General features: G+C 40.6%; 1 protein-coding gene across 2 annotated transcripts in view; it reads right to left on the reverse strand.

Moving 5' to 3' along the window:
• Window positions 1–4,282: 4,282 nt before the first annotated feature.
• SHISA5 (shisa family member 5) overlaps window positions 4,283–27,771 on the reverse strand; it is a 61,478-nt gene continuing 37,989 nt past the window's right edge. For both annotated transcript variants that reach the window (XM_005309333.5, XM_042861723.2), the window contains exons 4-6: window positions 14,403–14,518; window positions 11,499–11,717; window positions 4,283–7,758 (exon numbers count right to left, since the gene is read on the reverse strand). In XM_005309333.5, the coding sequence (XP_005309390.1) occupies window positions 7,679–7,758; window positions 11,499–11,717; window positions 14,403–14,518 (415 nt within the window). In that variant the 3' untranslated portion in view covers window positions 4,283–7,678. The remainder of the gene's footprint in view (window positions 7,759–11,498; window positions 11,718–14,402; window positions 14,519–27,771) is intronic.

The raw sequence follows: 27,771 nt of genomic DNA on the forward strand, positions 1-27,771 counted from the left end.
TGAAGTTGACTTACCAATGGCAGTTGCAAACCCCTGAAGTGAGGCGTACTAATGAGGGAAAATCAGGTGGCTGTGGGGGTAAGCAAGTTCACAGACCCCCTCTTGTGGTAGAAAGAGGGGCAGTGTGTGTGTGGGGGGGGGGGGGGGGAGAAGTAATGGAGAAAGGTTTATGCAGGACAAGTGCATTGCACTCAGCAGGTGCTTCTTGCCTATCAGCTGTGGGACCCCTTTAGTAGTATTTATGTTGTCATACTGAGACCCTGTCATTCAAAAACAGGCAATGAAGATAGGTAGTGGTAGAGTCAGGGGGACATGGTCTAATTCTAGCACTAAAATGCTGGGTGGGCGCACTAAGTAAGGGCACAGCTTCCATTTTAAATAAAGGCCTTCATCGCTGCCCTCTTTCGGTGGGGTAATGGTATAAAGTTAGTATTTACATTAGTGCTAGAGGTTGGATACTAGTAGTTCCTTACTCCTCCACATGTGGCAGCGATGGTTACTGCCCTAGTTACCCCTCTCTCTTAGTTGTTCCCCCGTTACCCATAGCAGCTTCTCTTCCTCATGGCTGGGCAAGCACGCCAAAGGGCTGTAGAGCTTTTGATTTCAGCAGGGAAGTAAAGTGTGTTCCAGTCCCCCCCACACAGATTTGACACATGTCCTCACGGCTTGAGCTGTTCCTGTAGGGAAACACTTGCTGGAACGGCCCTGTTTCAGCTCCTCCACTCACCAAGCCACCTGTGAGTACAGCCCAGCTTCTCAGTGTGCTGGACTCTGCAAAGCAGCATGCTCGTGCCCTAGCAGTGCTGTGGAGGGAGGGGTTTTGTACCTTAAACCAAAATTCAAATATTTAGTTCCTGAAATTGTTTTACATCCAGCTGGTAACCCTTGGCCAAACATGCAGGTTCCAAAACTAAGATAGTAGAGGGCATCCTCCAGGGGCTCTTGCACAGTATATGCCTGCATGCTTGATGTAATAGATTGCTGGGATCCAGGCAGAGGACCTAGTCTGTGTTTTGCAGGCAAGCATGATGGGTTGTCCCCCCCCAGGGTGCAGTCTGGGAGCCATAGGAACCACTTTGCCCCTTTAACCACCCAGCTGGGATGGCCCTGCTTTGCTGGAGGTACAGCCAGCCTCACCAGGCCCTCATCACCAACATGACAGCAGGTGGCACCACACACCCCACTGTGTTACCTGAGTGCTTTACTCTAAGCCACTCAAAGACCAACAAAGCCAATTTCCCAGCTCCCCAGGCTTATACCCCCTACTAGAGCATAAACCCAGAATTATATAATCTTACACTGCACAGGGATCTGTACAAGGTAAGTAAGTTCACCTTCCCCTAAATGTGGAAAAGATATGCAACAACTGTTGCTCACAGAGCTGAGATTTCCCCCAGACATCTCACTTAAAGGCAGAGTGGTTTAGATAAAAGCTTAAAACAAGTTTATTAACTACAGAAAGGTAGATTTTAAGTGATAGCCAACAGAGCAAAGTAGATTACCTAGCAACTAAACAAAAATGCAAACTAAGCCTAACATACTAGATGAATAGGATCTGAATTAGCAATTTCTCACCCTGACTCATGATACAAGCAGTCCACCAAGTTTCTGTACACAGGCTAGAAATTCCTTTAGCCAAGAACCAGCACTTCCTCCAGTTCAGTTGTTGTTCCTCAGGTGTTTCCAGGAGTTTTTTTTGTGGGGGGAGTAAGTCCCAGAGATATATCACTCCACTTTATATAGCTTTTCCATACAGTGGGAACCTTTTGTTCCAAATAGGGTGACCAGACAGCAAATGTGAAAAATCAGGACAGGGTGGAGGGGTAATAGGAGCCTATATAACAAAACCCCAAAAATCAGGACTGTCCCTATACAATCAGGACATCTGGTCACCCTAGTTCCAAGTTCAGCTTGTGGAAAAGTACAGGTGCCAAAATGGAGTTCAGTGTCATGTGGGCTGGTCACATGCACTTGCTGAATCACAGCAACCATTACTCAGAGGTTGTCTGGAGCATTCTCAGGAAGGCTCACCAGGTTGGGGATAAGCTTCTCCTAATGTTTGTTTCCTTTAACAGCCCATTACCTTGAATAGAGCCTTCACGGTAACCAGCTGTCTAGACTAGAAGCATCTTGCCTAGTGGGTATTACCCAGGTGTAACTACATTTGAAATACTGATTGTCAATATTCATAACTTGATACAAAAATGATACATGCACACAAATAATCATATTCAGCAAATCATAACTTTTCCAGTAACACCTCACAAGCTGCATCTTGTACTAGCTGCATCATAATTACCATATCATCATACAATATGGGGTGCAGTGTCACAGACTTTTACTCCTGTTATCTGCACTAGCTGGATTCCAGTGTGCTTAATTTTAGTGTCTTTTTTTCCAAGGAACTCAAACTGTTTAAACAGTAAGACTTTGTGAGCTACGGTGTATCCCTACTTAACAGACTTGATTTGAGAGGAACAGACTCTAGATCACAGCCTAATTTAAACTGACAAGTTATTTTACATACCAAGTTTTGATACTAACTTTCCACATTGGGGAAAATAGAAGAGAACTGCTTGTTTGGCATAGCTTCTCTGATTTTTCACGTCAGTGTCCCATTCTCCCCGTCCACGGATTTTGAGATGTGTGCCAACTTCTTCCATGGGAAAATTAATGCAGAGTGTAATATAAGGAACAGTTGCTTAAAATTATGAGAGCCTCACCTTTCTCTTTCAACATGGTGAAAAGTGCAACATGCCTCACCTTTCTCCTTCAATATTTGAGGCTAACATATTTGGAAGCAAGGTGTTCCTCCTTTATACAATATTCTGCTTATCCTTTTTAAAAGGTCACCGTTCTTTGAAACAATGAACTGCTGTCAGGGAAAACAGTGAGGGTTTATAAACCAAGGACCGGGTCCTGTCTCCTAGTTCCATGCATGGAGGCCATCTGAGCAGCACCCGTTCCTTTCAAATTTTGGTCATGTGGCAAAAGAGAAAACTACTGTAAAATTATGAAAAAAAAGATGAAGGAAAGGAGTTAAGAAGAAAAGCATCAGATATGACTTTGTAGGTAAGTGGTTGACAGAAAATGGGTTGAATTTACTGATTTATTACAATCTCAGTAGGTCCAGATACAGTTTCCAGCCTAGACATTAGTTTACAAAACAAGAATGACACTAGCTACCTGCAGTCTGATTAATTTTGAGATTGGACTGTACATATCTACTGTCTAATACGTCAAGAGCAATTTAGTTGAGAGGACAGTGTGAAATAAAGTTTCTACACTTCATGTGTACACTAATTATCAAATTACACCTCTACCCGATATAACACGAATTTGGATATAACCGTAAAGCAGTGCTCCGGTGGATCAAAGCAAGTTCAATATAACACGGTTTCATCTATAAGGCGGTAAGATTTTTTGGCTCCCGAGGACAGCGTTATATTGAGGTAGAGGTGTATATACAAAAGATTGCTACCTTCAAGGTGGAATGAGATCAGTGTAATACTCGTGATTATTCCAAGGTAAATAAATACCTACCTAAAAACAAATTTTTTAAAATTAGAGATTGGGAGAGCCTGATAGTTCAATATTCTAATAATAACTGAAGGGTTCTGTGTCTCATTAACTCAAGACTTCTCAGTGACCTATATGAAATGAATGGGAAGTCTAAATTCAATTTCTAGTACACAGTATCCATATTACAAAATCATCACCTCATTTGGACAGCTATATGCTCTTCTAGGCAGAATCAGAAAAGCTTACTACTATGCCTTGTTTACACTAGAGTAAAAGGTGTGTTAGCTCAAATGTTTTAACATGGAAGAGAAAGCACACTGCTCTTAACACATGCTACATTGGTCAAGTTGAAGCATGGGGGTGCATCAGCTTTAATCAATCAGTTTAATGTGTGTTTAAGTGTATACTCCATTGTCTATACTAGACTTTCCCAAAGTGTTGGAATGTGTTGGCTAATGCATTCTAATATCACACCTTTTAATCCTAATCCAGATAACGCTTTACAGATGATCCTTTTAGATTAGGTTTGAACAATATTGTCAAGGAAGCAGAGAAGTTTGGCCTGCCCCGCCATGTCTATTTTTGTCTAAAAGGTAAGTCTGAAGTGGCAGCAACCATGAGCAATATATTCACCATACAAGATGACTAGAAATACAAATGTTAGAACTGTCAAACACACTGGCGCAACATGTAGCTAACCATGCATACTTCTAAATGTGACAACTTTCAAAGTAATATGAAAACAAAATGGACACTATACTTCAGACATTTCCATTTATTATAAATAGATGTACAGACTTTATTCCAGTTCTTCGGAATACTTCTCACGTGTAACTACAAACTACTTACAAAGCAAGGTTATAATTGAGAAAAAAACCTAAGAATTATATGGTAAATTAGTACAACAGAATATTCTACTGTATTTAAATCACTAGACTGTTTTCAAAATGAAGGCACTTAGAGTTTATAAAAACAAAACTTTCGAAACATGTAAAGTTTGAATTCCATTCCTCTTCTCCCTTAACACTAATCAGTTTTACATTTGCAATGTATAAGCTACTTTTGACTAACATGTTATCAATGCATAAAATAAGACCTCATGGGCCAATTTCTGCTCTTAATTACACCCACCATTAACATAACTACACGAGTTACATAGAAACAGAATTCACTGGGTTACATGGGAACAACAGATTTTGGTCCAATGTCAATCTTTTAGCTATGATTAATATTCACTATACACTAAGAATGAGAAACTGAGTTAAGTACTTCCACTATGAAACAGAAAAATATACAAATCTGCACTCATTTCCTCCTCCTTCACCCTGTCCAGCTCCAGGGGTAATTAATTCATTAAGCAATTTTTCATTACAAAGACACAGCTCCCATTAACATATACACAGTGAGGAAAGGATACCACACATGCAGTTCCTATCCTACCCCTAATCACACGAGATCCTCCTCTCCTAGGATAGCAGGTCTCTCTCACCGTCCTGAAATTATCCTAAATGTTCATTGTACAGAATCTGGTCTATAATATCTCTACTATGGATCCTTCTTATAGGGACCATTTTCTCAGGGCTATGGGATTGTAAGTCACATAGGCAGGGTATATGCCTACACACAAAGTTCACCTTGTGCCATGCTCTCCCCTTAAATGGGAAAACCCGAGAGGAATAGTTATGTCCCAAACTGTACCACACTGTGGTACTGCAACTCAATGGAGTTACCACTTTAAGCAGAAGAAAGGACAAAAAGGCAGAGGCCACAGCTTTGTAATCACACAGAACCAAACTATTAAGGAAAATCCCAGCCCCAACTCTGAGGACCTCAGGTCATCTGTGCTGAACAACTGCCCCTTTCTGTTCAGGCTCTACCCTGGCAGCTGTCTAATCTGGTTGCTGTGATGATCTTGGTCCCCTCTACTGCGCCTCTGCACTCCTAATTGTCCAGCCACCCACACAGGTAGAGGCTACAGAAAAGGAATTATGCCAGAAAACAAGATATACAGGATTTGTAGGGGAACATACCACAGCAGAAACTCCTCAGCTTGTCTATCCCTCCCTCTCCAGCTGTTCCCACACAGCTCCAAAAGTGCAGTATTTACAGTGAGGTGCTACCCCATCTTCTGGTTGCGAAGCAGGGAAGAAAATGCACCATATAACAACAACTCCTTTGTGCCTGTTTCATGGCCCCATTTAATGTTATTAGCACAAGTGCTCCCCTTGGTGCTATGTAGCAAGGCAGACACGGGGTCTCCTATCAGAATACTGGACAACTGCTGAAAGTTTGTGAAATTCCCTGAAGACCATCTCAAACAAAGGTTGAAAAATCCAGGCACAGACTGCCTTTTAATTTCTATTTTCACTGTCTGATACTATGTTGGAATATGGACAAAGCTGTTTTTGAAAGTTAGTTTCAGTCACAGCCATTCTGCAGATAGAGGCAAGATAAACAACACTATCAGTGACAAGATCATGTCTGTGCAAACAAACTTGATTTTTATATATATATATATATATATATATATATATATATATATATATATATATATATTTTAACCTATCACAAGTACAGGACCCAAAAACAAGCAGCTTGTAAACATCTCTAAACAAATGAAACCAGAATGAGAGTAATGTCATAATATTCCATCCGTTCAGCTGCACTGAAGTAATAGTTAACTGATTAGCTTCATCACTGGACAATAAAAGCCTATTTCAATTTTAGAGAAGAGTTGTTGAGGGTTTTTAAAAATCAGATTGTGCAGTGTGTCTAAAATCATGACTAGTTTGGTAAATACAAGCTTTAAAATGGAAAGTAATGCCGTGATTAGTCACAATTACAATGGGTTATAAAAGTCAATATTTTAACACAAAGCTTTTATGATAGACAATTTTTCCCCCTGTACTTGTGCAATTCTCCCCGAAGTAAGCTCCTTTGCATCGCTGGGTCCAAATCCTGCCATCTTTACTTAGTCCAAACTCCCATTACACTCAGTGGAAATTGGAAGGATAGCAGGATTTGGTCATTGCTGTACAGCATGTTGAGATTTTTTTCCCCAGTATTTTTGAAGTCAATATTTAATTTTATTGGAAGAGGTATCTTATAAAGTTCCTGTCTTAGTGTAAAAACACACTCAGGAAGTCCAGGGCTTGATCTTGCTGGGAGGCACATGGGGTACATCTCCATTTCTCTTAAAATTAGCTATTGCACACGTGAGTGAGCAGGATTTATAACTGGGTCAGACTGCTCTTCTGCAAGTTTGAGAAGCAGTGTTTTCATCACAGGGATAATGCATGGTTCTGTCAAGGTGAAATGTTTTTTGCAATATCAAAACATAGTCAAAACTTGCAATGATGAAGCACAAATTCTCATCCAATTGTTCTCATGCAGCATTCTTAGGTTTTCAGCTTGTTGACATGTTTATTTAATTGAACAGTGGAGGGTTGGTTTGTTTTTTGCCAGGGATAAGAGAGAATTAAATAAAGGAAGTGAAAAGACACCTAGTGACTTGACATGTTTTTAGCTTTAAAATCGGAAAGGAATAGATCAACCCCCTGCCTGTTGGGCACAAAATAAATGCAACCAGCGTGGGAAAAAGCTATTAGAACATGTTCCACTATCCCTTTCTGAACACAATTATATTCCAGCAAAGGAAATTTCCCTTTAAAAATCACTACGTTAAGTGTAGCTTAATTCATCATGTTAACTTGAAAACAGGAAGATCAAATTTTAGTAAAGTTTTCTGACAATTAGGTTTATATTTTAATAATATGCAGATGAATGCTACAGCTTTGGGTGCTTACGACTGTTTAACTTATTTCTGATCATTCTTTTCGAACACCCTTCAAATTATTGCACAATACACATTACCATGCTTCTTGTATCTGAACTATTCCCTTTTCACCCTTTTGTCACTGGAATTTGAACAAGTTCTCCTATTGTATTTGCTTGAGGTATGGAGTGAACTTCAAGTGATAAATTCTTTTGCTTGCTGAGCTCAGTGTATTTTAAAAAGCTACTGATTTAGATTTCTCTCTTTACAGAGAGGCGAGGGACTGCTGCATTTTAAGAAAATGTGCTACAGCTGTATGGTGTAAACAGCATGTTATACTTTACAAAAAAGTTATGCACAGAGGCATAATAGAAAATCCATTCAATAGATGGGCTTCTGAGGGTCCATGTAAGCAGGATTGTAGGGGGGTTGATTGACTGGGTAGGGCACTCCAGCACCAGCTGCAAAAAACAAAACAAAACACAGGTATCATATATTAATGTTCTCATTCTATACTTACTTTTCAATGATAGCTCTAGTTCCTATGGCATAAGTCAAAGATTCAGCTTAGGTTGCATTTTAGTTGTGTTGGAGAATAATTTACTAGCGATAACATGAGAAATATTCACACTTAGCCCTGGTCTACACTACAAGTTTAGGTTGAATTTAGCAGTGTTATATCGATTTAACCCTGCACCCGTCCACACAACAAAGCCGTTTTTTCCGACTTAAAGGGCTCTTAAAATCGATTTCTGTACTCCTCCCCCGACGAGGGTATTAGCGCCAAAATCAACCTTGCCAGGTCGAATTTGGGGTAGTGTGGTCGCAATTCGACGGTATTGGCCTCCAGGAGCTATCCCAGAGTGCTCCATTCTGACCGCTCTGGACAACGCTCTCAACTCCGATGCACTAGCCAGGTAGACAGGAAAAGGCCCGCGAACTTTTGAATCTCGTTTCCTGTTTGGCCAGTGTGGCAATCTGCAGGTGAGTGCAGATCGCATCAGCAAAGGTGACCATGATGGAGTCCCAGAATCGCAAAAGAGCCCCAGCATGGACCGAACGGGAGGTCTGAGATCTGATCACTGTATGGGGAGACGAATCCGTGCTATCAGAACTCCGTTCCAAAAGACGAAATGCCCAAACATTTGAAAAAATCTCCAAGGGCATGAAGGACAGAAGCTATACCAGGGACCCGCAGCAGTGCCACATGAAATTTAAGGAGCTGAGGCAAGCCTATCAAAAAACCAGAGAGGCAAATGGCCACTCCAGGTCAGAGCCCCAGACATGCCGCTTCTATGATGAGCTGCATGCCATTCTAGGAGGTGCCCCTAAAACTACCCCACCCCAGTGCTTTGACTCCGTCAATGGAGTAGCATGCAACAGGGATGCAGGTTTTGGGGACAAGGAAGATAGCTCACAGCAAGCAAGTGGAGAAACCGTTTCCCCTGACAGCCAGGAACTGTTTCTCACCCTGGACCTGGAGTCAGTACCCCCCGAATCCACCCAAGGCTGCCTCCCGATCCCACCAAGCGGAGAAGGGACCTCTGGTGAGTGTACATTTGTAAATATTATACATGGTTTAAAAGCAAGCGTGTTTAATGATTAATTTGCCCTGGCATTCGCGGCCAGTACAGCTACTGGAAAAATCTGTTAACGTGTCTGGAGATGGAGTGGAAATCCTCCAGGGACATCTCCACAAAGCTCTCCTGGATGTACTCCCAAAAAGTTTACTTCCTGATTGATTGCAGACTATATAGTAAAACTTGAGTTCTGCTTAGCTATACCTTAACCAATCATTTTACTGAAATTTAACTATCCAATCCTAACACATTTTAACAATTATTTAACCAATTATATCCAACCACCTTAATTGGTTTACACCCAACAAAATTAATTATACAGCAGACAGAAACAATCACAGAACCAGACAGAGATTATACAGACAAACAATAGGGAAGTGAAGACTACAGTGACAGAACAATACAGAAATGAGGATTTCACATCCCAGCTATTGATAAGTGACTTCCTGTCAGACAGGATGCTATCAAACTAAGTTTTCTTTAAACCTTTTAGGCTCTTCCCTTTCTCTGGCGGTGATAGATCGGATCACCTTTCTAACAGCCCCAGATTGCCTTATTTCCATGTGACTAGTTTGCAATGGGAGGATGTGACCATTCACTTCCCAGTTTATGGCTGCCTCTGCTGCTTAGCCAAAGGCTTAGCCTAAGAACAGGGCCTCAGACTGTCACAGTACGAGAAGGCCCTTACACCGACAGACAGTGATTTTGATTCTTTCTTTTATACTCTATAACTAGCTAAGTGATAAAAATACAACTAAATTCTTAAAGTACAGGCCTTTGCAAATAGGCCTGAATATTTATATCCTAACATCCCCCAGTCAGCAGGATCTTTTTTGGCTGGTGTTATATAAAGTTATGTCAATGTGGACATTTGTTTTATCAGAAGGTGCTGAGGTTCATGGGAATTCTGAAGTCTTCCAGAAACAGCTTCCACAGTAATGGGGTAGTTGCTGAGTATGCTGTCTCCAGCACTCAGACTCATCCTTAATATTAACAGTTTAATTATCCCAGGGAAACACAGCTATTGTGAAATATGATGATCATAGAGCATGACATTACCTTTCAGGTAATTTCCCTTTGCTATGATTATCATAATTCCTTTCTTACAGCTTCCTCAAGTCCCAACTTGTGCTCAATGATGCTGCCCACTTCCTCTTACGTACAAAGCAGCACAACCATAGTATCTCAGTCTTTCATCTCCACTGGAAGGACTTGTATTTTACAATCCAGTTCAAGGCTGGCTTCCTTGTTTTCAAGACCCTCTTTGGACTCTAATTCTAGTTCCCAAACCTTCTCTCCTCCTCCTCCTCATTGCTCCCTCTTTTTAAGCACTGGCCTCCTCTCTCGACTTCATCGTGAATGGTACAGAAGAATCTGCTTTTTGCTGATTCTGTCATCTGAAACATCTTTTCTGTAGAGCTTTGCCCAATCGATTCTAAGTTCCAGCACAAGTTCTTACTTCTCCTTTCTCTACACTTCCTAATGTTTTTGTTTCTGCTGTTTTTCTTTAATTATTTTATTTACTGAGCATCCTGAATTAAAAATATTGTACTTCCAAAGAGCTACTAAGTGTGCTTGTTTTCCATGCTACTCATGATAAGAAAATATATCCATACTTACATAAATTGTCTTTCCATCTAGTTGGAAAGTCCACAGATATTTTATAGTGGATTTTCAGCCTATTTGCACTTTGCAAGATGAGCATCTGTCCTCTAAACTACAAGCAAGCTGAAGCCCCCTTTGTAAGCCATCTGTGAACCTTCTTCCATAGAAAAATTGTAATTTTCCATTTGTAAGTGATCCTAAGAGTGGCGACTGGCAAGAGACACATATAGTACATGGAGCTATAGCCCTGGTCTACACTACAGAGTTAGGCTGACACAAGGCAGCTTACATTAACCTTTATAAGTGTCTACACTAAAATTTCGCTCCTGCTGACGTAACTTGCCCACTACACCAACTTAACTCCACCTCCATGAGAGATGCAGAGTCAATGTCGATGTGGTTAGGTCGATGCAGTGTCAATGTAGACACAGCGTTGCTTACATCGACAGTTGCTGGATTTCAAAAGTGATCCCACAATGCCCCACACTGACAGGTCAGTCCGTGCAAGTGCTCCTGGTGCGCACATGCACTGCCGACACAAGGAGCAAATTGTAGACACACAGAAGCGATGTACTTACTGCAGTAGCTATATGCCGCTGCAAATTAGGTGGACTTAATTTTGTCATGTAGACATGCCCTTAGAATGGATTAAAATGGTACATTTTTAATCTATTTTACTTAAAAATCCCATTTGGATAAATACAAATGAACAGATCACCTTTGTGAAGTATTAGTCATGCATCTGATGAAGTGGGTATTCACCCACGAAAGCTTATGCTCCAATACGTCTGTTAGTTTATAAGGTGCTACAGGACTCTGTCACTTTTTACAGATCCAGACTAATTAATCGAATCAGAGGGGTAGCCATGTTAAACAAACAGACTGGTGGTGCTCATGTGTATAATTAACACAGATTTGTTACAAATGCATTTGTCTTCCTAGTGCGCTTAGTGTAAGAAAGAAGAAACATGATGTTTCTCTTCAACTGTGGTTTGCCCTCCTTGCTATGGCCTTACCTGCCACTGTCTCATGGTAGGCTGGTGGTCCTGAAACTTGCGTTGGATAAGGTGGAGGATACTGTGTTGGGTAGGGTGCTGCTGGCATCCCATGTTGTGGCTGGACTGGTACAGGATGATATCCTTGATAGGGTGCCACTGGGTAACCAGGTGGTATCCCGGGCTGCTGGGGATATGGTGCATGGACCACTGTCGTGGAAGTTGTGGTGGTCACAACAGCTATAAACATACAAAAGTAAGATGCATTTACTACTGATGCGTCAAGCAGACATCCAGAAGAAGTAATGAAGATATGGAATATTTTGAATGTTCTTTCCCATTTCCAAAAGGGAAATCACTGTTTGATTTGCCTTTGTAATTCACACCAGGTAGAAACCCCAGTTCAGAGTTCTCCAACATATTCAGAGACTAGTACCCCCAGCCCTCACATTTAAGTCCATGACTAAACTTCCATCAACTTCCATGGGAGTAGAGCCATTATGAGCCAGGACAATGGTTAATTTACCTCCTCCTTTTACTCCACAAAGGAGCCTGAAAAAATATTCTTTGACTCTTCAGAAACTGAGAGCTCATCTGAGAAGTTACTCACAAACCTCTGTAAAACAGATAATCATCATCCAATCATATGACTTTAAGGCAGAGAAGGTAACAAAGAAATTAACTAGATTCTCTTTAGGCAGATAGTTTTTAATTCCGTGTGTGAGCATTGTTTTCCACTGGTTCCTATCGTACTTCATTAGGCTTTTTTTTTAAAATCTGTTTCTTCAATGCATGCTGGCACATATTCATCTAACTGAGATTGGTAGCAAAGTACATGGTTCATGTTTGTTACTAAATTACTGGCATAGGTTAACACTAACAACATTTGATCCTTGTTAGACAGTTCTGTTACTCAGCATATTGGCTGAATAGGCACTTATTTTCACAGCGTTTGTTACATGATATGCCAATTACTCCATTAATTAATTAATTGTCTCCCAATTTATCTTACAGAAGGGTACTCGACTGAATTCTCTACTGTGCCACTTACCACCACTTTATATTGGCCTTGCAGCTTTATCGTATACTTCATAAACCCTGTGTGATGGTGTTTACAGGCCACATACTAAAACAAAGCAAGGCATGGGGCAGTACTGGGCCAGAGAGACCCTGCCCCTCAGCAGATGCAGGGCATGGTCCAGGTGGAGGGACAGTTAAAAGGGCCCTGGGTAGTCCATGGGCAGCAGGGAAGGAGTTACCACAGTATTGGTAAGGCCACTGTGGAAATGGTGATCCATAAATTCTACCCCCCCTTTTTCCTGACTTGGGAAACCAAGAGAGGACCTGAAGGAGGGGATGTTGTCTCCGCAGCAGAACAATGCTGATTCTGCAAAGACTGTGACCATGCTCCAAACAGAGGAGCCACAGTCTGGTAGGGAGTGACTCAGGGGAATTGTAACTTAGGGTGGCATAAAGAGTGGTCCAGAACACTGTAACACCCCTTTATAGCCCTGGATCAGAACTCAGTGGAATGGGAGGGCCTGGATCCCCCCTCTTCTACTTCCCCTCCCTTCTGTCATGACAGAATCCTAAGGTGGATAAGAAGGGATGAATAGGAGGGAGATGCCTGCCATATACGACCCAAAAGAGTTCCATCTAGAATGAGCGGAGGGAAGAGAACTGTGGAGTCACCACCTGACCACTAGGCCAGCTTGCTATGAGACTGACCTGTTACACACAGTAAAATACATTCCTCTCTATAGCTAACAGTTAAATGGCATGTTTGTTCTTTAAATTGAGCAACTACAACCATTTTGTTTCCTGTTTTACCTCCTCCCCTCTTCCCCCCCCCACTCGAGAAGCATGGATACCACTCAAGACCTCTTTAAGCACAGGATTTAGTCCACCATACCTACTTTTAGTCCACTTTATCCTCATACCCTGCAAACATTCAAGTTTTTGATAAGCAGCCCTGTAGCGGGGCTGGAATCAGGTAACAATTAAAGATTTTAAAGTGGTCTTGTTAATGTAGTCAAAACTAAATATAAAATAGATTTCTAATTAAAATGTTCCCTTGTCTACTTGGTCAATAATATTAGTAGTTTCACACATGTTGGTCCAAGTGTGGGTTTTTTCTTTTAATATATAAAATAGATGTATTTAAAATAGCACAGATTTTCAATATAAATACAGACATTCCAAACATTCTTTTGACTTCATGTCATTCTGGTTTTTAAAAGTTTAGGTTCTGGAAAATTATTAAAATAATTCCCATTTCAAACTGAATTCTAGGGGGATGTCTAGATAGAAAATTAGGAGTTAAGACTTAGAGTGGTACAGTACGCTTTGAGTCATAGTCAACACAACACAGCTTGTCCATTAACAAAAATTTCCTGTTTTAATTGACCTAATATGATTAGCTCAGGAAATGATTTAGATAATCTGTTCTTCAGTGATAATCCAAAAGACAGATCATCAAGATTCCTTGTCATGAGATGGAGAGGAAGAAGTCTCATTCTCTGAAGATTTGTTTAATCTCCTGGCACTGATGACCTTTCAGTAATTGCAACCACAGTTACTGTTGCACTGTTTGAACCTTGGTATATTTCCCATGGCCCCTTTCTTGCAAAGACTGCCATAGGGAGGAATTTTTAAAGGAATCAATTATTCCAACTTTTGCTCACTAAAGAAAAAAACATTTGAAAACAGGAAAAGACAACTATGTCCAAAAAAATTCAGAGATTCCTATAACTACATCAGAGTTTGAAGTGTCTCAAAATGCTTACCTCTGGTATTCTGCGGGATGGTGTGTGGGAAGGGCGGGGAGAGGAGGAGTTGTGCTAGTTTGACAATGATGCTATTTACTAAAAACAAAACTTCACTGAAAAGAGATAAAAGTTAACAAAAACGTAAACAAATACTCACGCCGTGGCCTCCGACACGTTTTATACAAGCAGCAGCATGAACAGGTGAAGCACAGAATGACAGTGACTACGAACACCACGAAGAGGGTGACCCCTATAGCAACAAAGGTCCCAAAACTGAAAAAGAAGAGACACTTGAAAGTCACACTGGTTTTCGTGCAGCTTCATTACCACACACCTACAGTAATATTCTTCAGCTATGCAAAAACGCTTAGGAGTCTGTGTGTCATTCGATTTCTATTTTTATTACCATTTATTGTTCACTGTCACATATTTGAACAGTAAACAGCTGTTTAAGGGTCCAGTCCTGAGTGAACTCAAATCTACTGAAAGACAATGCAAGCAGAAAGCTGCTCAGCACCTCCTAGAAAGCATTAAATGTTTTGCATGATTGAATCGTAACATGGATAGTTTAATCTTTTCTATTGTGATGTGGTTGTGTGTGTGTATGTACTTTCAAGACCAGAGATATAAAGCTTCAAACTCATTTTAGTCACACCTTGTATTTTTGGACAGTGGTTCTCAAATGTTCAGAAGCCCAAGACCACTTTTTTCATTAATAAAATTATAGATCCCCCATTAAACATGGAATGCTTGAATCAGTGAGAATCCAGGTGTTCTGTTTGTTTTTTCCAAGCATTCTCCCACTCCAAAGTCTTCACAGACCTCTTGGTGATTGCGGACAATGGTCTTAGACCCTGTGTTTTGCAGGTCTTGCCAGATCTGGATCTTGTGCAGTTTGGATGCAACCAGAAGTTATTACACTATCCAATGACTATCTAGTAGTTTGCATTAGAAGATCTGGTTTTAGTGCAATTTCTGAGAGACAGGAATACTCATCACAGATAGCACCCTTGTTGGCAGTCTCAACATAGGCGAACCAAGGATTGCTTTGGCATTTTCTTTTTTTTCAAACCAAGGAGACAGTACATGGTGTTAGGGTCTCAGAACTTTTTTTTTATTACCCCTGATTATTTACCTTTTCAGTCTAGCGAGTTAGATACTTAGTGGACGTCTCCCATTTTCTGCAGACCTTTTTACTGCCATGCCAGGTCCTCAAGCTTTTCTGAAAGATCATTGTTTAGACTTCCTACGTAGTCTTCTTTACTGATACATAAATCACAATGCCTGGGTTGTTCAAGCAAAGGCTTTTTATGCTTTAATTATAAAGTAGCTCAAATGTATGCATTTAGCCGATCTGCTATTGTTTTCTGTGATATGAAATCTAATGAAGCACTTCTTCCATTCAGACTATTTTGTGGAATTAGACTGAAAATCTTGTGGACAGTTAAATTTGGCATTTATATTTCTTCTTTATACTAGTTCAAAATGAATGAAGTTCTGGCACATAATCATCCAACAATGGTAAAAAACAATAACAGGAAATCACTTTGTTTTAACAATGAACTTTAATAAGGAACACAAGATTATGTTTAGAATTATCCTGCCCTCTGCTTCATTGCTGAGCTTCTGCCTAAAGTATTTCCCAGACTTCTTCCTGTCTTGCTTCCTGTCACAGTTTTAAATAAAACATATATATGCCTACAACCATTTTCACATTGGCAACTGAATAGCTATCAGATGGTGATTAGTTTTCACTACTGACAACCCAGGCAAATTGAATGACTGACCTGAATTTGAGAGGCTTTGTGCTCCTATTACCAATTCTTGAGGCCTCATGTCTCAGTTTTCCAGTAGCCTATTAGGCAGCCAATAAACACTAGTGAAATTAGAAGTAAAGGCTCTGTACTGTTATTTATTAAGTGAATGGCCAGTGCAAATTAAGACTGGGCCACACAGACCCATTACAAGGTACTTTAAGCACATACTCAAAGGAACAAGAGGGAAAGGAGTCAAGTGCACAGAGTCATACATGAGAATAATTTTGTTTTGTGTGACTATTTCTGTATGTCCACAATCACAGCACAAGAAGATTTAAGTACTTCACATATGGGCTTGCTACATGTTTTGTGTTTTTAAGAAACTAACTTACTTTAAAATAAAGACATTTCTGGCTCTTATTTTACAGATTGTCTTCACTGACGAAATTATGCCCTGGTGTCTAGTTGTCCTCTTTGCTTATATGACTTACAATGGCCTTTCTTACCAGCATTGTGATATAGATATAACTCACAGTTCAGCTGCATTGCCCACCAAACCATCATATTATAGTACTTAAACTAAGGCCTTGTCTTCACTGCTAAAAAAGGTGTGTGTTTTTTACCTCAGGGTAACTAACATGAATGAACTATCCTGAGGTAAAAACTACAGTAAAGACCAGACACTTCAGTTTTATCATAAGGTAAACAGCTCCATATTTCCTCCATAAGTTGATCTCAACAAGTGTACATCATGGTAAAACTGAAGTGGCCAGGTCTTCACAACGTTTTTACCTCATCTGTTTTGGTTACCATGAAGTTAAAAAACAAAACAAAACAAACAAAAAAACATGAAACACACACCTTTTTAGTGTTGAAGACAAGACCTAAGTTGCAGCCTGCCTGTGATTGCCCCCGACACCTTGATTCCTTTTTATATGCCTATTCTTGTACTGAACTTAACATTGTAGTATCTCAGACCAATCCAAGGAGAAAAAAAAGTGACAAACTCTTGTATAGTCACTTCTCTTAACTGTAAAAGGAAATTATATTTGTTTTTATAAAACGCTGGTTTGCTATGTGCTGCTGTTTGTGAAGACTAAGTTGAAGTTAGTTTCTTTACTTGATCAACTAGCTAGTTCACAAAGTTCTATTGCCAAAAAACTAGGTAATAAACATTTTGTCCAATTTTTTTTTTTGACAGAGTACTAGCTGTAGCATCCTGGTCACTTAGGTAACTGCGTAACAGAAGGTGTGCTAATTATCAGCCAAACAACAACACAGGACTTAAGCTATTTCTGGCAAAGTGTTTTGTTGGGAGCAACTCTTTTCCCCATATTAAGTAGGATCACTTTTCTCGGTGTTATCGAACCTTTGGTAAGCATTCCAGACAGAAGTCAGGCATACAAAACACACACAAAAAATTATGTATTCAAACATTTTGGGACTCCTAGAAACCATCTTCAAACCATTCCTCACACAAAGAGCCAGGTTCCTCCAAAAATACAACTAACATCAACAACCTCCTTCAGATTAACAGTCTTGCCACCATGGATGTCACCTCCCTATACACCAACATCCTTCACAATGACAGCATCACTGCCTGCCTTAAATATCTACAAGACAACAGACAACACTTAGATATCCACCCGAAATACATTGCCAAACTCATCCAATTCATCCTCACCCATAATTTTACATTCAACAAACACTTTGTCCAAACCCTGGGAAAAGCCATCAGCACTAGAAGGGCTCCCCAATACGCCAGCCTCTTCATGGACCCCTGGAGGAATAACTATGCGACAAAAATGCATCACAAAACCAATGTCATACCTGAGATATGTTGATGATATTTTCATCCTCTGGACAGACAACCTAAACTCCTTAACAGATTTCCACTACAACTTCAACAACCACCACTCAACCATTAAATTCTCTCTAGAACACTGCTACACTAGCATCAACTTCCTGGACACCACAATCAGCTTCAATAATGGAACTCTACAGACAACTATATACAAGAAACCTTCAGATCACCACATGTACCTTCACAAATCCAGCAACAACCCCAGACACACAAAGCAATCTCATCTATAGTCAGGCACACAGAAAAGAAACTAAGATATACACCTTAACACACTTAAAACTGCCTTCACCAAAGAAGGATACTCCACCAGAGTAGAGATTGCATCCTGGAATGGAACACCCAAATATTCAGAGAACATGCTTCAATACAGAAAAATACCTCTGATCACACATCTCTAGTTGTCACCTACCACCCCACTTTGCAACCCATATGGGGTATCATTAAACAATTACGACCCATACTCAATGGGGAGCACATCCTGAAAGAAATCTTTCCCATACCCCTTCCACTGGCCTTTGAACAACCCCCCCAATCTTGCCATGCTCATCATCAAAAGAAACTCCCCACAGTTCAGGGCCCACCAAATCGAAGTGGCACCAGACCCTGCCAGAACATCAGATTCAAAACCTGCAGACACCTCTCCACTGCTATGATAATCAATACATCCCACAATACACCTTTCAAGATCCATTGGTCCTACACATGCCCATCACAACGTGTGGTATACCTCATCCAGTGCACTAAATGCCTCAGTAACAACTATGTAGAGGAATACAATACACCCATTACCCTCTCAAATGAACTCACATAGAAAAATGACAAAAGACAACACTATATCACCTGTAGACAAACACATTTGACAAAGTGATCACTCTTCCTGACCTCTCAGTCCTCATCTTCAATGGAAACCTGCACAATGCCTTCAAAAGTCAAGACTGGAAGCTTAAATTCATAACTTTACTAGACTCTACAAATCATGGACACAAAGACACTGGATTTACGATTCATTACAACAATTGATAACCCATTAACCCTCCTTTGTCCTATGACTGCAGAGGTGTTAACTACCTACGTCCCCTTAAAAAGTCTCTTGCAATATGTGTTACCTCCTTAAGCTAAACAATCTGTTCCAACTTGTATTTAGCTGTGACACTGAATAGCTCTCCCAGACCTGAAGAAAAGTTCTGTGCAAGCTAGAAAGCTTGTCTTTTTCACCAACGGAAGTTGCCTCACCTACCTTGTCTCCCTAAGTTCCGCAAAAAGTATTTACAAAGATATTAGCAAACATGCAGCAACAGCTATGTTCTAATCTCACAATATAAACATGTCCTTACATATATTCTCTTATGGTGCTCATACATTCAATCTTTTCCAACATTGCTGAGTGATGTATCTTTCTAATATCTTTCAACCAACAATGCAGAGATACCAGCCTGAATGTTAGTGCTGTACTATGGTGCTTCAGATAGAAGCTTTCAAAGAACAAGAACTGATTCACTCTGATGAAGAATGATGTGGATGTTTTTCCTCTGCATATAAAATTGCTCTGATATACCCTACACTGCAAAATCTTAGACAGATGGCATATACAGTACGTAGTCTTTTGCAGTTTGCTAAGCGGAAGTAACACAGCGGCAAGAAGCAAAAGCAACTCACTGACTAAGAAAAACTAGACTAGTTTATTGTAATGTCTACTTTAAATCTCTAATAAAGCAACACTTTTTTTCTCGTTTATTGTTTCCTTCAAGTAGGAGTTTATTTTCTAAGGGTTTCTATACTTTATGGATGTGACATTTACTGTATACAGTAATTTCATTTTAACGTGGTACTTGGCAAGGATCCCAAATCTCGCGTTCTAGCGAGGGTCCGGTGTATAAGTTACATGTGAAGTCTGTTTCATAAGGGGTACACATAGAATTTATGCCAACTTTCTCATACAGTTTAAAGCCTGAGTGTGGACTTATCTGCCAGTCAAGCATTTTTGTCATTTCAATCACAAAAGCAATTAATATTTATTCACATTAGAGATTCTAAATTCATTGTGGGAATCCTGTGTTTCTCACCCACTCTCTTCTCTATTCTTTGTATGCACCACATTCTCCTGCCAAAAGGTAAGACACTGAAATGGGAGTTAGGAGACCCAAGGCTCTGCCAACAACCTGATACATGACATAGGCAGAGAGATGAAGTTACTTGCCAGTTTCCCCATGCATAAAGCTGGGTTAATAATTAATTCCCATTATAAAGCACTGTGTTATCTATGGATGGCAAGTAGTAACTGTTTTTACTATTCTGGAATTCCTGCACTGTCAGAAACAGCAACAGAGTGGAAATGACTGATGTTCCTGATGAATCCTCCCAGAGTGTGTTGTCAGTAAAGGAGCAGAAGCACAAACAAAATCATTTACTGATGCTGGAAGAGGTTTGCTGTGTGGCAAAGGAAGAGAAGGGACTCAGAGGGGAGGCTAGCATTTTTTACACATCCATTGCCCACCAAACTGTGTGAATTTCAGCAGTGGTACATTGCAAAGGAAACCATGTTCTGTAGGAGAAGCAGCAAAGGCCTCTGTGACGGGTTCAGTCACAGAGACCCCTTGGGACTGTCACCTGATGTGCTGAAACTACCTCTGAGCCCGTTTTTCCTGATGGCTTGGGACTCCAGAACTCTGCCTTATTGGGCCAGACAACGCTAGTCTGCTGCAACACAGACCCAAGTCTGAACCATGCCCCCAACGCTCCAGGCTTTAACCAAAAACCACACAGCAGGTATTCCGGTCTCCAGCATCCAAACACCCAGCTCCCAATGGGATCCAAACCCCAAATAAATCCATTTTACTCTGTATAAAGCTTATACAGGGTAAACTCAAATTGTCCGCCATCTATAACACTGATAGAGAGATATGCACAGCTGTTTGCTCCCCCAGGTATTAATCACTTACTCCGGGTTAATTAATAAACAAAAGTCATTTTATTAAGTATAAAACGTAGGATTTAAGTTGTTTCAAGTAATAACAGACAGAACAAAGTAAGTTACCAAGCAAAATAAAATAAAAACACACAAGTCTAAGCCTAATACATTAAGAAACTGAACACAGATAGTGGAGTGGCGGCTCCGCATGCTGCCCCTGCCCCCAGCACCGTCTCTGCAGCTCCCATTGGCCGTGAACCAGCCAATAGAAGCTGCAGGGGCAGCGCTTGCAGGCGCGGGCTGCGCACAGAGACACGCTGTCCCCCTCTCCCCAGGGGCGCGCAGAGACGTGCCAGCAGCCAGCTGGTTCCGGGAGCAGTGTGGGGCCATGGCATGAAGGCAGGCAGCCTGCTTGAGCCCTGCTGTACCTCCCGGCTGGAGCCTGCACCTCGCATCCCCTCTTGCACTAAACTCCCTCACAGCGCACACCCTCTCCTGCACCTCAACATTCTGCCCCAGCCTGGAGCCCCCTCTTGCACCCAAACTCCATCCCAGAAAGAAAATAATATAACAGCTGTTCTAAGGTAAGAAGTAGGCTATTTTGAATTAACTTAACTATATTCTATATGTTTTAAGACTGAAATGTAACCACAGAATGGCTTTATGTTAATTAAAAGGCAAGTTTAGTGTAGCATTTAATAGCCTCGATGCCATAATTGTGATCATTTTGTTTTAAATTAGGAAAAAGACTTGTATACAGGGGCTCCACAAAATCTAATACCCCGGGCCCACAGGAGAGTTAATCCAGCCCTGGCAACAGCATACACTGCTCCTGAAGGTAGCACATGCCCCATTGCTCTATACTACTGACCACTTCTAACTAACTGAAAGAGCACCAGCAAAGTCCAGAAGGAATCAGGCTCCATGAAATACTTTGTATATTCTTATTGTTGTCTGCTAGCATCTTCATTGAAAAATAAAGGTGCTGTTGCATGATACAGATTTAGATGTGGCAGTTTAAGATGTAATGAAGCCAAACACTTCTATTTAACTGTGAGCTAATTACCAATAATTACATATTTCACAATACTGCACTACTTTTGCATGTGAAGAGAAACAATATGATTCTGTTGTGTACTTTGAAATATTGTAAGCTTTTAATTTTGGTCTTGATAATTCTACAATAGTTGAGGGTGCAAGGAATGAGCATTTTCTTTTATTTTGTGAGGAAAAAATACTGTAGTAATTTTTATTTTCCACTTTAGAAGTCCACTCACAGATTCAATGTCAGCAGGTAGGCTCATTGAACTATTGCTTTTAAATAAAAAAGTATTATATATTTTAGTGTAGGAAACCCACCAGCCTAAATTTCTGTTATGAATATTTATCCGTCAAATACCATCTCCCTTAAAAAAAACAAAAAACCATTTTCGAGTTATTCCTACTGCTAGCTCTTTTCAGAATTTTGGCATAAATTTCTTTATCACTGGACACTGACTTAGATGAATTTTTAACATTTATCCTCTGGCTGTTATCAGGGACTTGCATGACTCTGAACATCTAGTTTCCTTTTTCAAGCAACTCATGCACCACTTTTTGCTAAGCTTTCAGAGTAATTAATTATTCGAATCCCTAGAGTTCTGGTTGCCTTCCTGTACTATTTTTGTACTAGTTTAGTGGTAAGAATTGCAGCACAACCTGGCCATCTTAATCCAGTGCCAGAATTATTTCTCTGTTACTTGTGTTCAGTCCCTTATGAATACCAAACTCACACTGGCTCTCTCCATGCACTCACCTTTAACCTCAAATGGCTGTTAAATATTTGGCATAAACCCAGTCTGCCAATACTAAAAGTAATTTATGATAAACCTCATACTGTTTTGATAGTATGTATGTGGCATAACTGCAGAAGCTGATTTTTTAAATCCTCCTTGCAATCCAGGTCAAGTTTTTGTTTTGTTTAAAAACTACCAAAATGTATGGCCCGTCCAGACCCCTGGCACGACAGGTGTCAGGAATAGCTTTTAAGAATGGTTTTCCTCATGACATAAAAAAGGTATAAATTGGGGTCAGAAACACTTAATGCTGGATTTACCATTCCCCAAAATCTTTATAGTTAATTAAATGTATTATTGTGTTCAATTAACAGTAAAAATGCCACTTTCTTAGCTCAATAGGCTAACAGTTTAAGAAAATTAAGTATTGTATTTCAGAGTTTACTACTTGTAGTGCCAACTATTCCCAATGTTATCAGAATGGGTGTCCCAAGCTAAAATATTTCAGAGATGCTTTATCCTTTATTTGCTTTGTCAGAAGAGTTTTTAGTTTTAATAAATCTTAACTTAAAAAAGTCTCATGAACTGTAGGGGCCTAAATACACTTAAAAAAATATAGCTGCTTCCATTTGAAGATCTCAAACAACTTTATAAATATTCAAGAATTAAGTTTCACAACCCTCCTGTGAGATGGGGCAAACCAAAGAAGTCACGTGACTTGTGGTAAGTCACCCGGAAAGCATAAGCAGAGCAAGATCAAAACAGCTCTTGCATTTCCTAGTCAAATGTCTTAGAAGACCATCTTTCTTCCCCCCCACATTCGCAAATCATGCAACTTGTTAGTAAATTAGCCAGTTCCAGCTTAAAGGTTGAAAGTGGAGATTGTAGTTTAAAATAATTTTCCAAACACACTACTTTTTTCTTTAGGGAACAGGAATTTTTACCATTACGGTGAGCAACTTACTTGATTAACTTGAAACTTGGAACAACTCAAACTGTTTGTCAAAATCTGCAAATCCCTGAGTGGATCTAGGTCAATTTAGTGTTTGGGCAAAAACCACGAGACAACTGGTGGCTTCACAATGTTTCTACCCAAAACCAAACTTGGCATTTTTTGGCTGAGTTTTCACTCACATTTCTGAGTTTAAAACCTGAAATGCTAATGATTATAATTCACATGACCAAAAAAATAAAGAAGTCTTCAAGCCTCTGAAAACTGAAGCCACTGTTTTGCTCAGGTCTAGTTTCCACCTCTTGAATTATGATAGGTGGGGGGAGGGAAAGGTCTCTATTAAATAGAATTTCCATCCAGAGTTTCTTTAAGCTGCTTTATGAATAGGAGAAAAGCCAAATGTGAATTTTTTATCTTAACTAAGGTTATTTCCACTGCAAGGTTAGCCAAGCAAAGAACTTAGTTCTGTGACAGGTTTCAGAGTAGCAGCTGTGTTAGTCTGTATTCGCAAAAAGAACAGGAGTACTTGTGGCACCTTAGAGACTAACAAATTTATTAGAGCATAAGCTTTCGTGGGCTACAGCATCCAAAGAAGTGGGCTGTAGCCCACGAAAGCTTATGCTCTAATAAATTTGTTAGTCTCTAAGGTGCCACAAGTACTCCTGTTCTTTTTTTAGTTCTGTGAGTTCTCCAAACAAAGACTTTTGACTCAGAAATTCAGGATGGCCAGAGTAAGGTAAACCATCTTTAAGTTAAAACACTAACGTATGGTCTCTTGCAACACATGCTCAAGTATAAAACTAAACCTCACATTGTTATGAACAGCTTGACCTTATTCATTGCCATTTCCTGTTTCTTTCCCTTCAGACAAGAAACAAGTGCTCAGTTTGCCAGTAAGGAAAATTAAAAGCAAAACACAAACTAATAGCCACTTTTACTGAGGCAATGGGAAAATTTGATCAATAGCACCAAGTAAGGAAAAATAAATATGAAATACTGGTGTACCCTGTGGGTCTCTCCAGGCTAACATTATACATATGGCAAGCTTAAACTATAGTTGTAGTTTACATTTAATATTAAGGTAAACAGATTTTTTTATTCAAAATGTGTTTAGGAATTTATTTAAAGGACAAATTATGAATTAGAGCCTATTACACCAATCTCAATACTGAAGATGAGAAAATGGGCATGTAAAAAAAAAAAGAGTCAAAACTGTTAGGCATTTTAAAATTTGATAGAAGGAAACAGAGGACCTGTGGAATTATAGACCAGTCATCCTAATTTCAATACCTGGGAAAATACTAGAACAAGTTATTAAACAATCAGTTTGTAATCACTTACAGGATAATAGAGCTACAAGGAATAGCCCACATAGATTTGTCAAGAACAAATCATGCCAAACCAACCTAATTTCCTTCTTTGATGGGGCTACAGGCCTAGTGGATAGGGGAAGCAGTAGACATGATATAGCTTGATTTTAATAAGGCTTTTAACACAGTTTCACATGACATTCTCAAAAACAAACTAGAGAAATATGGTCTAGATGAAACTACTATAAGGTGCAACAGAGGGTCCTTGCATCTGAAGAAGTGAGGTTCTTACCCACGAAAGCTTATGCTCCCAATACTTCTGTTAGTCTTAAAGGTGCCACAGGACCCTCTGTTGCTTTTTACAGATTCAGACTAACACGGCTACCCCTCTGATACTTGATACTATAAGGTGGGTGCACAAGTGGTTGAAAGCCCATACTCAAAAGAGTAATTATCAATGGTTCACTGTCAAACTTGGAGGGCATATCTAGTGGGGTCCACAGGGGTCAATCCTGGGTCTAGTACTATTCAGTATTTTCATTAATGACTTGGAAAATGGAACAAAGAGTATGCTTATAAAATCTGTGGATGACACCAAGCTGGGAGGGGTTGCAAGCACTTTGGAGGACAGGATTAGAATTCAAAACAACCTTGACAAATTGGAGAACTGGTCTGAAATCAACATGAAATCCAATAAAGACAAGTGAAAAGTACTATACTTAGGAAGGAAAAAAAAATCAAAAGCACGACTGCTGAAAAGGATTTAGGGGTTATAGTGGATCACAAATTAATTAAGAGTCAACAATGTTATGTACTTGTGGAAAATGCTAATATAAATCTGAGATGTCTTATTCAAAACATGGGAGGTAACTGTCCTGCTCTACTCGGCACTAGTGAGGCCTCAACTGGAGTAATGTGTCCAATTCTGGGCACCACACTTTAGGAACGATGTGGCTAAATTGGAGAATCTAGAGCAGAGCAACAAAAATAATAAAGGATTTAGAAAAACATGACCTATGAGAAAAGATTAAAGAAACTAGGCATGTTTAGTCTTGAGAAAAGAAAAGTGGAGTGGAGGGGAAATCTGATAAATCTTCAAATATGTTAAGGGCTGTTATAAAGAGGGGTGTGATCAATTGTTCTCCATGTTCACTGAAGGTAGGACAAGAACAAAGGACTTAATCTGCGGCAAGGGAGATTTAGGTTAGATATTAGTAAAAATGTCTAACTATAAGGAGAGTTAAACTCTGGAATAGGCTTCCAAGGGAGGCTGTGGAATCCCCATCATTGGATTGTTTAAGAACAGGTTGGACAAACACCGGTCAGGAATGGTTTAAATGTACTTGATTTTGCTTCAGCACAGAGAGCTGGACTTGATGACTTCTAAAGGTCTCTTTCAGCCCTATATTTCTATTATTCTATAGAAATGCAAGGCAGTTTACAAGTTTTCTTGCAAGGCAGATCTTACCTTTAAGGATTCCATCAATGACTTTTCCACCTTTTTTACTGGCTTATTATAGCCGCTGCTATATAAGCCAACTGCATATACCTGTTTTCTCCATCATGCACATGCAGAGTTTATTTGCAATAGTGTACATTGCAAGTTGGCCCTTAAAAGGAAAAAAACCCATAGTTCTTCAGCAAAAAATCATCTAACAAGACTACTAATTTCTAAAAGTAGTTCTTGAATTATTCTGGGATCTGTTCTGTTTTGTAAGGAATGTGTTGACAATGTCCCTTACCAAGGTGCTTCATGAATATTCACATTTAATAGCATCAAGAGTGATCCAGAAGTGTTTGGAGGTCCCCTCCCCCATCAGTAAGTCAGTAAAACGAATACAAGAACAGTTATAGTAATGATCCACTCAGCTTTCTCAATAGCAGGGAGCTTCTGAGCAACTTCATTTTGCTGTTATCTATCTTAGTATTTTATGTTGCAGCCCAGAACCATAGGCTGATCACCTGCCTCGTAAAAATCAATAGCAGAATCCCAAGTGGAATTCATGGAATCTCTGACTCTCTCCCCCTTTACAAGGACAGAACTCTGGGGTAGGTTTTTTTGTGGGGAGAGGGGGAGGCAGTGCAGGCTTGGATTTGTGAAGGTCACTTATGGTGGAAAGACTCTCTCAAAGAGGAAGGTTTTGCAATACCCCTGGCCACGCCCCTTTCCCACCCCAGCCCCGCCCCAACTCCGCCCCCTCCCCCCTCCCACTCCCAGCCACGCGAAAAGGGCTGCCCGAGCGCTACCGGCTTCACGGTTTGCCGGGCAGCCCCCAGACCCTGCGCCCCGGGCCGGCGCTTCCCCAGCGCAGCTGGAGCCCGGGAGGGGAAGCGCCCAGCCGGGGGCGCAGGGTCTGGAGGCTGCCCGGCAAACCGTGAAGCCGGTAGCGCTCAGGCTTCGGGCAGCCCCTATGCCTCTGGACCCTGCGCCCCCGGCTGGGCACTTCCCCTCCTGGGCTCCGGCGGCGCAGGGTCCGGAGGCATGGGGGCTGCCCAAAGCCCGTAGCGCTCAGCTCTTAAACAGAGCCGAAGAGTCAGGGGAGGAGCAGAGCCGCCGCGGGAGGGGAAGTGCCAGGCCGGCATTTTCCCGGACATGTTCGGCTTTTTGGCAATTCCGCCCGGACGGGGGTTTCATTGCCGAAAAGCCGGACATGTCCGGGAAAAACTGGACGTATGGTAACCCTACTTAAGCTGGTGTCAGAAGCTGACTGAAAGTCAGTGGAGGAACTTGAACGCAGGCCTTCTGCACTCACAATAGCATGAAACATGGAGAAGCTTTGCAACAATATTCTGAACCAGCTGGTGCCTCTGCAACATCTTCATATTCACCTTCAGATACAACGGATTACAGTAATCCAGCCTGGAGGTGGCAAATGCATAGATTAATGTGGCAAATTTCTCCTCTAGGATGAAGGCACAAAGTTTCTGAGCAAGCTGGAAGTGAAAATGCATTTTGGAAA

This window comes from Chrysemys picta, chromosome 7, assembly GCF_011386835.1.
Source record: "Chrysemys picta bellii isolate R12L10 chromosome 7, ASM1138683v2, whole genome shotgun sequence".
Taxonomy (NCBI): domain Eukaryota; kingdom Metazoa; phylum Chordata; order Testudines; family Emydidae; genus Chrysemys; species Chrysemys picta.